Below are 11,884 nucleotides of genomic sequence, written 5' to 3'. Positions count from 1 at the left end.
TGCCCTATCGTCGCTCCCACGGGTTTTGTGCTGCTTCTCGTTGCTAACGGAGACTTCCCTTTGTCGGAGCGCAGGGTGACCTGTGAGGAATCGCCTTCCCCGCAGCCTGGACTTGGGTTTCTCGTGGCCTAGCAAGAGGCGGTTTCCTTTCCCGAGCTGTTGGCATCTTCCTGTCAGGATTCAGTAGTTCCCAAAGGAATGGAAGAATGCAGCTGATAAGTGCTTAACCACCCTGTGCTCCCATAGGCAGCACCAGGTGCTGGCTTCATCTTCTCCCCTTTGGCACTTTGCGGGTGGGCCTCTCCTTCTGACGTGGTCTGGGTACCTTTTTTAGTGGCACTATAGACCAAAGGAGATGGAAGAAAAGGAGCGATGTGATAAATTCCAGCTGGTACCTTTACACTAAGGAGAACTGTATATTTTGACATTTTAATTTTTTTTTCTGTGGAGGGGAGGGAAATACTACATTTTATGGGGTATGGGAGGAGGGAGGAAAAATACGTTGCAGATCTTCATGTGGTTTTTAAAACCAGCCGTCAGAGGCAATTACTGAATAAACTGAAGCACAAGAGGAGGGTTTGTAAGCTGGAAGCAGTGCTTGCCCACAAAAGAAAGGGGCAGTGGGCTGCTGTTGTGACTGTGGAGGCAGAAACTTCAGCCTCCTTCATTTTTCACCACCTACTCCCCATCCACCCATCGAGAAAATGAGTTGTGTGCCATGGAAAGGTGACAAGACCAAATCGGAATCGCCAGAGCCATCCCAGCTACCGCCACAGCATATTTACCATGAGAAGCAACGCAGGGAGCTGTGCGCCCTCCATGCCCTCAACAATGTCTTCCAGGACAGCAACGCCTTCACTAGGGAAACCCTGCAGGAGATTTTCCAGAGGTACGATTCTCTCTGTACTGACATTAGCTTTCCCTTGTCCTCTGCTGATTGGAGGAATTATCAGGTGTTATTTGGGGGGAAATAGAAAAGAAGGGATTAAGGCTGTGCCACTGCTTTGAACTGAATGCATCTTGGTTTTTTTTTTAACTCCAGCCTTTTTTTTTTTCCTCTCCATGCAGAAGTTCTTTCTCATTTTACTTGTTTCTTAACCTTTTCTGGCTGCCAGTTTTGGGTCCAAGGGCTTTATTGCAGATGCTGTCACGTGGTTGGAGTCCTGTCTTCCTCCCTACTCATCTTAATGCATCTTCTACCTGTCTTCCATATTTTTGCCTCTGCCTTGTGTAGATAAATTATGTTGATGTTAATAATGGATTTGGGGATTACCTTGGGAGAATGAAGGCAGCAGGTCATCGTAAAAACTTACTGGCTTAGTACTGCAACACTTGTCAGTTTTTTGAAAATTAGGAGTTTTGCCAAATGAGTGACTCCTTCCTTATTCAAGAGGTTCAGTGAAGTTCTTCAAGTATTATGGTCTTTTTTTCCCATGCAGAAAGACCCTATGTACTCTTTCAAACTGGATTTAATTTCAGTAGCTGGATGCCTGTTTCCTGTGGCATTGCTAAATGTTTCCCAGCAGCTTCAGATAATTAATAAAGTGGGTTTGAGTTTTATAGGGATGAATATAAATTATTAATGTGGCCTGTGCAATAGCTCATATTTTGCTCAGTGTTTATCTTGTGGTGTTTTGATGCTTTGTGGAAATTCTCCTGCATGAGCCCAAGTTCTGGTAACCCACCACTGATGAAGCTAAGTGATGATGTAGGAGAAGGGCTCTCCTCTGATACTCAACCTGCAGGTGTTGTCAACATGGTGTAAATTATGGCTGAATACCTGTTACCAGCTGTTGCCAGCATCTTATGTTGGTGACAGGTGGGAGATCACACGTCATGGCAGCAGGTGCTGTGGGACAAAGCAATTGCGGTACCCTGTGCTGATGAGCAGGAAGCTGTGTGCGTGTTGCTGCTCTCATGCCAACTGGCAAATTTATGAAACTCATGCTTGATTCATCAAGATCATGCCTGTCTTTGGCAAAAGAAATGTGGTGAAGGACAATAGCAAATATCCGATCAAGATGCTATTCATTATAGCATTGTAGATAGAACTCCTGCTGGTGGAGTGGAGCTGGTCCATGGCAGGCTCAAGGCACTCCTTGTCCAGCGTAAACACACTGTGGTTTTGTTCCAGAGCAGCAATTGTCAGAATCTTAATCACAGCTGGATTGCTCTTGGCCTGAAGCAAACAAAGGCAGTTCATGTGGTAGAAGGAGTGTGATGATCTAATTAGTTGGCTTTCATTGTGTTTGGTGAGACAGAATTAGTGTGCAGCACGAAACCTCTCAGAAAAAGACTGGATATTAATCTTGTTGGACCTCTTTCCCTAGAAGGGAGAGTTTATCTTTCATTCCAACGTGGAGTTGTTCCATCCTAATACACACATCAAGATACACAGATTGATTCAGCCCCATGGTAGTATGAAATTATACATGGATATTCCTCTTGGAAATGGATGAACTATAAGATATGCATAGGAATTCCTGCTACCTTTCTATTTCTGTTGGGTGACTACTGGTGTGTAGCTCTTTGACTTCCCTTTAAGAAGCGTGGATTTAGTTGCCCTTTATATGTCACTTGTCTTTCCTGTGTCCACTCATATTCTATGTATTGATAAAGGACTGATGAATATTTTTAATAACCTACAAAAATGTTGAGGTCTGATTTTTGAACCCAGTGTTGACAAGGAAACAAAATCACAAATAAGCTCTCTAGCTTTTACCACATTCCTTGGAGAATGATTGAACCACATTGCTTAATCATTAGCTTCCTTTTTGCTGCATCCTATTATGTAAGGCCAGGGTAGTCTGATGATTATCATCTCAAGTGTATGCCAAAACTTGGTCCTGGCACCCCTCTGATTTTGTAGTCTTTCTCTCCTCTTTCCTCTAAAACAAGAAATACCTTTTTGATGTTCGTCTGGTTTTTGTTGCAGGAAGTGTGATTGAATGTTCCAAGTGTTGCATGGAGATAAAAACAAAATCTCTTTGCTTCACTGGAGTCTGCGTATTGAGACCTGCTTAGGAAAGACAGCTGCACGCAGGAATCTTGGAGCCCCTTGTGTTAAGACAACATGTTAGTGGAAGTTTCTGATAGAGAAAGATCAGGAGGATTATTACCTGGATTTCTGTCCAACTTTGTCAGTCTTCCTCAGCTTAGTGGCTAGATAAAAAAAGCCAAACCAACAATTTAATTCCTTGCCTAGTCAGAATACTTTAGCTCATGATTGTGGACCCTACTTAGGTATGTGTGAGTCAAGAAGTTGAGGTGGTTCTTGATGCAAGTTTGCTCACAGGTGCCAGTTTTTTGTTGCCCATGCTGGTCACTTCATCGCATTTCTGGGGCTCTGGAACTTATGTGGAGGAACAAAGATGCATGTGTTCTTTCAGCTCTTGAATAAACTTGTCTCTGTCAAGTGGTGCCATGAGAGGGTGCTTCTGCAGCCCAAAGGGCTCTCTGAATTGTAAGGCTTTCCTTGCTCACTGGCGCTCAGTAGGGTTAGTAGGTTGAAACAATGATCTTGAGGAATTAGTTGCAGCCAACTTTATGGAGGTTCTGGAAGAGCTGTGACAAGCTGCAGGTTCTATCTCTGTGATTAGTAAAATACAGCCCCACGGTGGATATTAACAGCTTTTCCTCTTACCATGGTACTATGGGCTCCTCTCCCTTCTGTGGTGAACTCACTTCCCAGACTGTTCTGCTGCAGACTGCTCCACTGCAGAAAAACTCAGGCTGAAGCCAAAAGCTACTTGTCAGTAGCCTCTCCAGCCGTAGTTGCTCTGAAACTCCCTATTAAATCCACTGCTTTCTTCTTGTCAAATGCCTTATGCTGTCAGGGTGTCACTGAAAACAGAAATAAACTCTCCAACCAGTTGGTTAGGTAAGAAAGCTGACATTACTTTATTCAGTGTGCTGGGTGCACGGGGATTGCTCCACCTAACGTGCACCCGGCAGCCTAACAGACCAGGTTATATGCATGAAACCAGTGTATATTCACTGCATTTCTATTACATATGCATTACATTTCCTGAATACATGCATATATGTTAATTATTTCCATGGATTTATTTGGATATCCGTAGGGGTCTTTTGAGGGTCTTTGATGGTCGTTTGGGAACATCCCATTCCCCAAATTTTCCATTTATGGTTTGGACCCTCTAATGAATCTTTTCTCCTTGAGAATATCTCAAGAATGTCGTCAGGTCACAATGCACTTCTCTTATCATTCTTTGCCCTGGCACTCTATCTTTGTTCCCAAAACTAAGACATCTGCTAGTACATCTTAATCCCTGATATAGGTAAATAAGGAAGTGCTAGCTGGTACAAGACTATTAGTCACAGATGTAGGGAGTTAACAGAAAGCCACATTAATCTCTGGCATTTGTACAGAATACTATATGGTACAAAATGAATCATTAGTCACAGATATGGGGATCAAACACTACTGTGCTAAAGTTAAAAAGAATTTTCCAACATCTTCCTCCACTGCTGCATGGACGCCTTTTTAAAGAAATACAATTTGTTCAGTAACAATGAATGCAGAAGGGCTGAGGGATTTTCAGTGGATGAAATACGCCTGCAGAATATGCAGTGTGCTAAATAAAGGCCGAGTGAAAAACGTGCAGGAACATTAGGAGTTTTGGGGATAGAGTTCACAGGAGGGGGAGACAGGTAAAACGTGGATGTTTGGATGATATGAAGTCTGAACTTTGCATTAGCAGAATTAATAGAGTCCTTATCAATGGAAAGAGCAACTTATCACAACAGAACTCATCTGAGGCTTGACTTTCTTTGGATTGGCATTAAGTGACTTTGCTATTCTCTGTTCCCAGTTTCCCCCGTGCTTGCTTTTCCAGCTGTCATCTTCATAATAATATATCCTGTTTTCCCTCCTTAGAAAATTTCTTAGGCAGAGGGGGGAAACATAAAACCATAAAAATGGCTAACAGGCTTTTTTGCCACGCATCTCCATGTTATGTCTCATATCCGTTATCTGAACTTGTGCAAAGGCTGTTGTATATTTTGGCATGTAACCTCATAGCAGCCCACAGCTTCCTCACAAAGGGGAGGTGGGGGGGCAGGCATTGATCTCTTCTTTCTGGTGACCTGAAGGAATGGCATGAAGCAATGTCAGAGGAGGTTTAGATTGGATATTAGGAAAAGGTTCTTCACCCAGAGGGTGGTTGGGCGCTGGAACAGGCTCCCCAGGGAAGTGGTCACAGCACCAAGCCTGACAGAGTTCAAGAGGTGTTTGGACAATGCTATCAAGCACATGGTATGATCCTTGGGGCTGTCCTGTCTGGGACCAGGAGTTGGACTCCATGTGGATCCCTTCTAACTCAGGATATTCTGTGGTTATATGAACATGATGGATTGTGGTTCAGCATTTTTAGATGCTGTGATGCAATTGATGTCTAAGCAAACTTAGAGGTCAAAGCTGAAGAGATTGTTCGCATCAGGATTATCTGTTTAGCTACCTGCAGCAACTGATATTTTTTTATCATCTAGCAACAGCAACACTTTAGAAAGCTCCCAATGCCAAGTGTCTTCACAGCTTTGTGTCTGAATACTTTCATTTACCAGTGGAGGAGAAAGAAGAACAACCTTTCCTGCAGCCAGCTTCCCCTGCCTCTTTTTCTCATCCAGTCTTCAAGACTGGTGTTGACTGTTGAACTCTTGAAATTGTAATAGCCATTGTCCTAAATAGCAAACTGGCATTTACTCCAACTGTAAATTGAGGAAAAATCATAATTGAAGCATCCTTCAGAAGTACCAGTCCAAGGGCCAGGGGGGAAGAGATTTGTGATATCTTTTACATCAAAGGCAGGATTTTTGGAGGCATCAAAGTTATTCTTAATGTATTACTTAGTTCCCTCAGCCCGTTTGATGAGGGATAAGGAGGGATGGAATAGTTTGCATTTAAACACAAAACCCCTGAAAATGGGCTTCAAGTTATACAGCAAGTAGTCCCTTTCCAGCTGTGCAGCAGACACCTGCCACAGCAGTGTCCTCTTCTGTTTGCAGGCTGTCTCCCAACACTATGGTGACCCCCCACAAGAAGAGCATGCTGGGGAATGGGAACTATGATGTGAACGTGATTATGGCAGCACTTCAGACCAAAGGCTACGAGGCGGTTTGGTGGGATAAGCGCAGGTACTGACAAGTTGTGTAATTCTGGAGGCGGCTACTGTTTGTAAAAATGAGAAAGAGATTGAAGTCAGAGCACCAGAACATAATCTTGTTGATGTCTTGTTTTCTGCACTCTTACAGGGATGTTAACGCCATTGCCCTGTCTAACGTGATGGGCTTCATCATGAATCTGCCCTCCAGCCTTTGCTGGGGCCCCTTGAAGCTCCCCCTCAAGCGACAGCACTGGATCTGTGTCCGGGAGGTGGGAGGCACCTACTACAACCTTGACTCCAAGCTCAAGGTGCCCGAGTGGATTGGAGGTGAAAGTGAGCTCAGGTAGGATTTCCTCAAATCCTTCCCTGTTGGAGGTAAGAAATCCATCCTTAAACAGCTGGCGATTGAAACATGTATGGCTGACCTTCAATTGTAAAAATTTGAGAGTAATAAGGTTCTTGTGCCTCCACTTGGATTTATGCCCCGTTTGTGCAAAGCTAGGGAAATGTTTTGGCAGTGGCGTCCCTATGAGCTCAGGAGAGCTCGACTTTGCCTTTTACGTGTCTGGCTCTGTCAGTGGTGAAGGTGTAGAGGCCACCTCTGGTATTAGTGGGTGACACCTGCAACAAGATGTGCTATGCCCTGCTCCCTCCTCGAACATGAGAGTCTCAGCATTCTTTGCCTCTGTAGTACCAATCTGTATGTTTCCAACAAAAGGCTTTCCAGACTAAAAGTGCAACCTTATCCCTGACAGCAGTGAGAGCTGTTTGTTAGGAATAACTTTTCCTATGTAAGCATATGCCGCCCTTTCGGCTTGGCTCCCCTTCCCTTTTCAATCTTAACACAAGATAGTCGTTGTAAATACTTTGTAAATTTTCACCTGCTCTTGATTGCTGTTTGGTTTCCATTCCATCATGCTGTAAATCCTACTAGCAGCTTTGGTGCCTTGACTAGACTTGTTTTGAGATAGGGATTGCCCTTGTGTAGTACTTGCAGAGCCAGCCATGCCACTGAAGTTTTGGTAAATTTCTGGAGTAAAGTAACTCTCTTATGAAACTACTGTGCAGAGGTTCTGGTGGATTTTATCCTAGATCTGTTGTTCTTCAGCAATGAATAAGGGCTTTCTCTACTGGGAGTTTTGGACATCTGGACCAAAGGATATTGGAGAAAACATTGATTGGACTTTTGTATTTATTGGAAGTGTAATCCGTTTGGTATTAGAAAAAGCTTAGGTGCAGAAAGGGGTTTAAAAAAACACGTCAAATGACCAGGTGATACACTGCTACTAAGGACATCTAAATGATGGGGTGTTCTTTTTTCACAAGGAAAAGATTTTTCCCAGATTTGTTGGAATTATTTTAAGTTACGGTGCGATTCTTGATCTTGGAAATATGAAGAAACTAAACTTGGTTTTAATTCTGTTTTTCCTACCTTGGCAAGTAAGAAAGTAGCATCTATATAGACTCATCTCTGCTGAGGTTAAGATAATGTCTGTCTGATTCTGAGAATTTTCTGGGTAGAGATGGCTGAATCTATTGGGGCAAGTTTGTTTGTGGGTTTTTTCTGTCATAAAATAACTAAAGACTGGGGGTTTCCCCCCATTTCTTGTCACATCTGAATAGTTAGTTGCATTTAGTTGTTGCAGATGACAAAGTTCTAAATTCAGTAGCATTTGTTGATCTTTCTCTTTATGATAGGAAATTTTTGAAACACCAGCTGAGAGGAAAGAACTGTGAACTCCTGTTGGTGGTGCCAGAGGAGGTGGAAGCACATCAGACCTGGAGAGCTGACGTGTGACCTGGGCTGACTCTGTCCTCCCACTACAGTTCTTCCCCTTTACCAAACTCCTGATGTCCTAAAACCTGGATAATGGGTGCCCCGACTCTTCTCGTCTGGAATTTCCTTTGTTAGGCTCTTCTCCTCCTTCCTTGGTGCAATAGGGCAGTGGAGCAGGACATTGGGGGTGGTGGGTGGGGAAGAACTGAGGGCAGAGTGGAGGAAACTGGAAGGCAATCACTTTAATTACAAGGTTGATGAGCTGCAGTGCCCTTTGGCCAGCTGGAAGGCATCGTGCTTTTGAAGAACTGGGTTGGGGGAAAGAGTGCCTGGAAACCCTTGGCTTCCCTTTCCCCATGTGGTTCAAGGCTGCGTGTGGTGGGACGCTGCTCCCTCCAGCGCTTGTCAGGAAGGAGCAGGGGCTGAGCATGCTGCCATCTCTTTACAGTTCTCTCCCTCCAAAACAAGTTGTCGTGAAGACATTTGCAATTCCTAAGGGTCTCTCAGGACACTCAAAACACTAGGAATGGTACGGTGCTCAGCACGACCTTCTGCTTCTTAGGGCTGGTTTGTGCCAGGAATTAGGAAACAATAATAAAACCAGTGTCATCTTCCAAGAAATTCTTCAGGTAGCTAGAGGATTCTTCCCCAGGGTCTCCAAGGATTTATGTATGTGGTGAGCGGTTGTTTGGCAGTGTGTGTCTGGCTAAGGTCACATGGAAACAGCAAGCACAGGCTGACTGAGGAGTATCAAGTTTCTGGACTGAAGAGAGGCCACAGTCTGCTTAGGTTTCTTCATGCTACGGTAGGGTTTTTCTTAGTATTTTTTAACAGTTATTTTGGTTTTCTGCATGGTCACCCAGTAGTTTAGGGACTCCTTGGAGAGAGGAATAAAGCTGAAGAGGTTTTCAAAGAAATTAATTCCCTTTATTTTCCTCTCTCCAAAAGTCTAGCCTACAGTCACGGATATCATGTGAAATGAAAGAGGTCAAGTTATAAAATAAAAATGGGCTGAGGAGGGAAGCCTTTATAGCAGTCAGTTTTGCCCTCTTGTTGCTACCAGCCGCTGGTGTGGGAGCTACAGAGGGTCCACCAGAACTTTCAGGCATTGGAAACACCCTGGCTTGGTAGTTGAACCAACCTCTCCTTTAGTGTTGGCCAACAAACATTCCATTAATGGGTGAATTGCTTTTTCCTGCCTTCCATGGGGAAGAGAGACTAGACATGGAGACACCAAGAGGAATCTCCACCAGCTGTTTCCCAGTCACCCAGGCGAGCTGTAGTTCAGCCATGCCTTCCATGGCAGGAGGAAGAAATGGTGAATTTGGAACTGACTCATTGTGTTTAGCGCTTCCTGGCTGAGCTGCTGTTTGCTTCCATCTTTACATGTCTTGGTTGAACAGCAACCTCTGGGACCTGATGGAGCTCGAAGAATCCTGTTCCATCATGCAGGAAACTCATCACTGATGTTTGAGCTGGTGAAAGGAGGGCTTGTAACGACCTTTTCTCAGTTACTTTTCTCTTCAGAGCTCTGCAAACGCATGAGCAGGTGCTCGAACCTGAGAGACCACCTAAATGGCACCATCCCAACAGAGAAGAGAGGCCACATGAGGACGGGATGATGGTGTTTGCTGACCCCTGGACACCTGGCAAGCACTCTTTTGCAGTCCATTGAGCACAGCCTCCCATAGTCAAGGGCAAATGGCTCTTAACGTTTTAAAAAGTCCTATTTCGTAACACATTCCAATGACCAATACCAGCTGGCAGAGTTTTTAAACACTTTCCAGGCAGGATGTTCAGCCTGCAGGCATTCTGCTCCTGACTTGAAGCCATTTCTTCAAGAGGGGAAAATATTAATCTCAACAGCAACATTTTCTATGCTGATTGAAGTTGCACTTTGGAGAAAAACCCTGTTTGCATGGAAACTGCAAGCCAATGGATCAGTGCACAATATGCAAAGATGTTTTAAAATACTTTGGGGCTGCTTTCCTCTCCTTGTATGTCAGCTGCTTTCCCGGGGGAGAAACAGTGTGATCCAGCTGCTCAGGTAAAGGGAAAGTGTATGATCACATCCCCGTGGAAGGTGAGGCTGCTGTGCCCGAGGGTGGGTGAGCTGGTCCAGTCCCACTGCTCGGGAGTGGGGAAGCCCCTCTTTGTTTTCTTGCTTGTTTGGTTTTGTTAGAGCCTTGTCTTGGGTTTGTTTACAGAGATGTATTTTGTTTAACCAAATATTAAAAATGGAAAAAAAAAAGTTTCCATATAAATGTCCTATCACTTCTGTATGTTCAATTGAATTGTTCTGTAACAAAGTATGTAAAGGATAAATAAATTTTTTTTTCTTTGGTTATAAAACCACCTTTTTGTGAGTTAAGAACCTTGAACGGCAGGCACTGGTGCTGAGGTAAGATCACCTCCCTGAAAATTCCCTTAAGCCACGCAAGGCTTCCCCACCCCTCTGAAGGTGACAAAGCCACGTTGGTGCCTTCCGCACTGCCAGGCTGTGCATGAAATGGAGAGATCCCTACCCAGAAATCCCCCAACAGCTCTGAAAGAACTGAGCCTCCCTCAAGGACATCTATTAAAACCACACTGCTCAGGTTGGATTTATTTAATATTCCATACAAAAAAATACGCAGCTGATGTCTGTTCTACTTCATGAGGCAGAGAATCTGCATGGATGTGATCGTCTCAAACCTGGCCTGCTGCTCCCTCGGTTCTCACACACACACACAGCTGCAGTGAAAGTGTTTCTGCAGATGCATCTTCCCAAAGAGTGTTTTCCATGGGGTATTGATTGCCACCGGCACCCCTCCTTCCTCTGCTGTCCACCACTGTCCTTCAGCTCCAAATCAGGCAGGAAAGCATTTGTTCTGTCTGACTGCTGCTTTTCAAAGCCTGACCTGTGCCCCGGGGTGTTTTGTGGGGGCAAGAAGCTGGCAGAGGAGCTCCCCCGGTCCAAGTCTGTAACTGGTTATGGCATACTGATTGAATAAAAGGAAATACTCATGATTTCTAAAGGAGAGGGGGATGCAGACAGGAGCCATCATCAGGTCCAGAGGGGGGCTTCCCTCCCTTGTTATGAACAGGTCAATGTCCCAAAGGAGAAGCAAAAATAAAAAGAAAAAAATGCCCTGGCCCAACAAATCAACAGTTCAATATATCATAATCGCAAGGTCTTCCCACTTGATACGAATCCAACTCAGCTCCCGCAAATTAGATTTTTCCAGACAGTGGAGGCAGGGCCCCTGGCATTCCCCCTGAGAGCCCTGTGTTGGGTCCAAGGAGGATCTGGAAAGAAAACAATCAATTCAGGGGTTTCAAGGACACAAGATGCCTTCCCATGGTGTCCCCCCCCCCGCCAGGTATTGGTAGCACTTTGCAGCACCAGTCCCACGCCTGCTGCAGCAGCCAAGACCAGTGCCCGACAACAGCCCCTGTTTCAGCCCCTCACAGCAGATTTTGGCTGGTGAAAGCTAGGTTAGGATTGCCGCCAGCCTGGCACTGCAACTGGGCACGATTGTCCTGTTAGAACATCCAGACAGAGCAGCTGGTGGGATGAGTGAGGCCACAGCACACAACAGACTGCACCCTTCTTCCCAAGCTCCCTCAGCAGCTGCTCACAGCGGGATATGCAGGCACTCCCGGCCAACTCTGCAGGGCCGGCAGAGAGGGCTGGGCCTTCCTGCCTCACCTGTCGCTGCTGCAGCTGCTGCTGTTGCTCCATCTGCAGTTTTTCGGTTTCAAAGACGACAGGAAGAACCAGAATCATGAAGGAGGTGGTCCCAATCCACAGAGCTGCCCTAGAGAATCTACCAAGGAGAAAGAACATTAAGAATCAGTTCTTTAGCCACTTACTGGCACAATCCCGCGCTTCCCTTCCGTGCCTCAACCATCAGCCTTCCCCCATATCCAACCCCGAGCTCCAGGGTATCCCCTTATCCCCGCCCTTCCCACGCCGCCCATAAACAAAAAACGTGGCTCGCCG

General features: G+C 45.2%; 1 protein-coding gene across 1 annotated transcript; it reads left to right on the top strand.

Moving 5' to 3' along the window:
- Positions 1–6: 6 nt before the first annotated feature.
- Positions 7–10,255, top strand: JOSD1 (Josephin domain containing 1). The gene is made up of 4 exons (XM_008636453.2): positions 7–889; positions 6,025–6,153; positions 6,271–6,465; positions 7,821–10,255. Exons 1-4 carry the CDS (start codon positions 705–707, stop codon positions 7,918–7,920), a joined length of 609 nt encoding a protein of 202 aa, XP_008634675.1. The 5' UTR covers positions 7–704; the 3' UTR covers positions 7,921–10,255.
- The last annotated feature ends 1,629 nt before the right edge of the window (positions 10,256–11,884 follow it).

This window comes from Corvus brachyrhynchos, unplaced genomic scaffold, assembly GCF_000691975.1.
Source record: "Corvus brachyrhynchos isolate BGI_N302 unplaced genomic scaffold, ASM69197v1 scaffold56, whole genome shotgun sequence".
Lineage (NCBI taxonomy): Eukaryota > Metazoa > Chordata > Aves > Passeriformes > Corvidae > Corvus > Corvus brachyrhynchos.
Note: the sequence above shows the minus strand (reverse complement) of the source record. Positions and strands in the feature narration are given on the sequence as shown.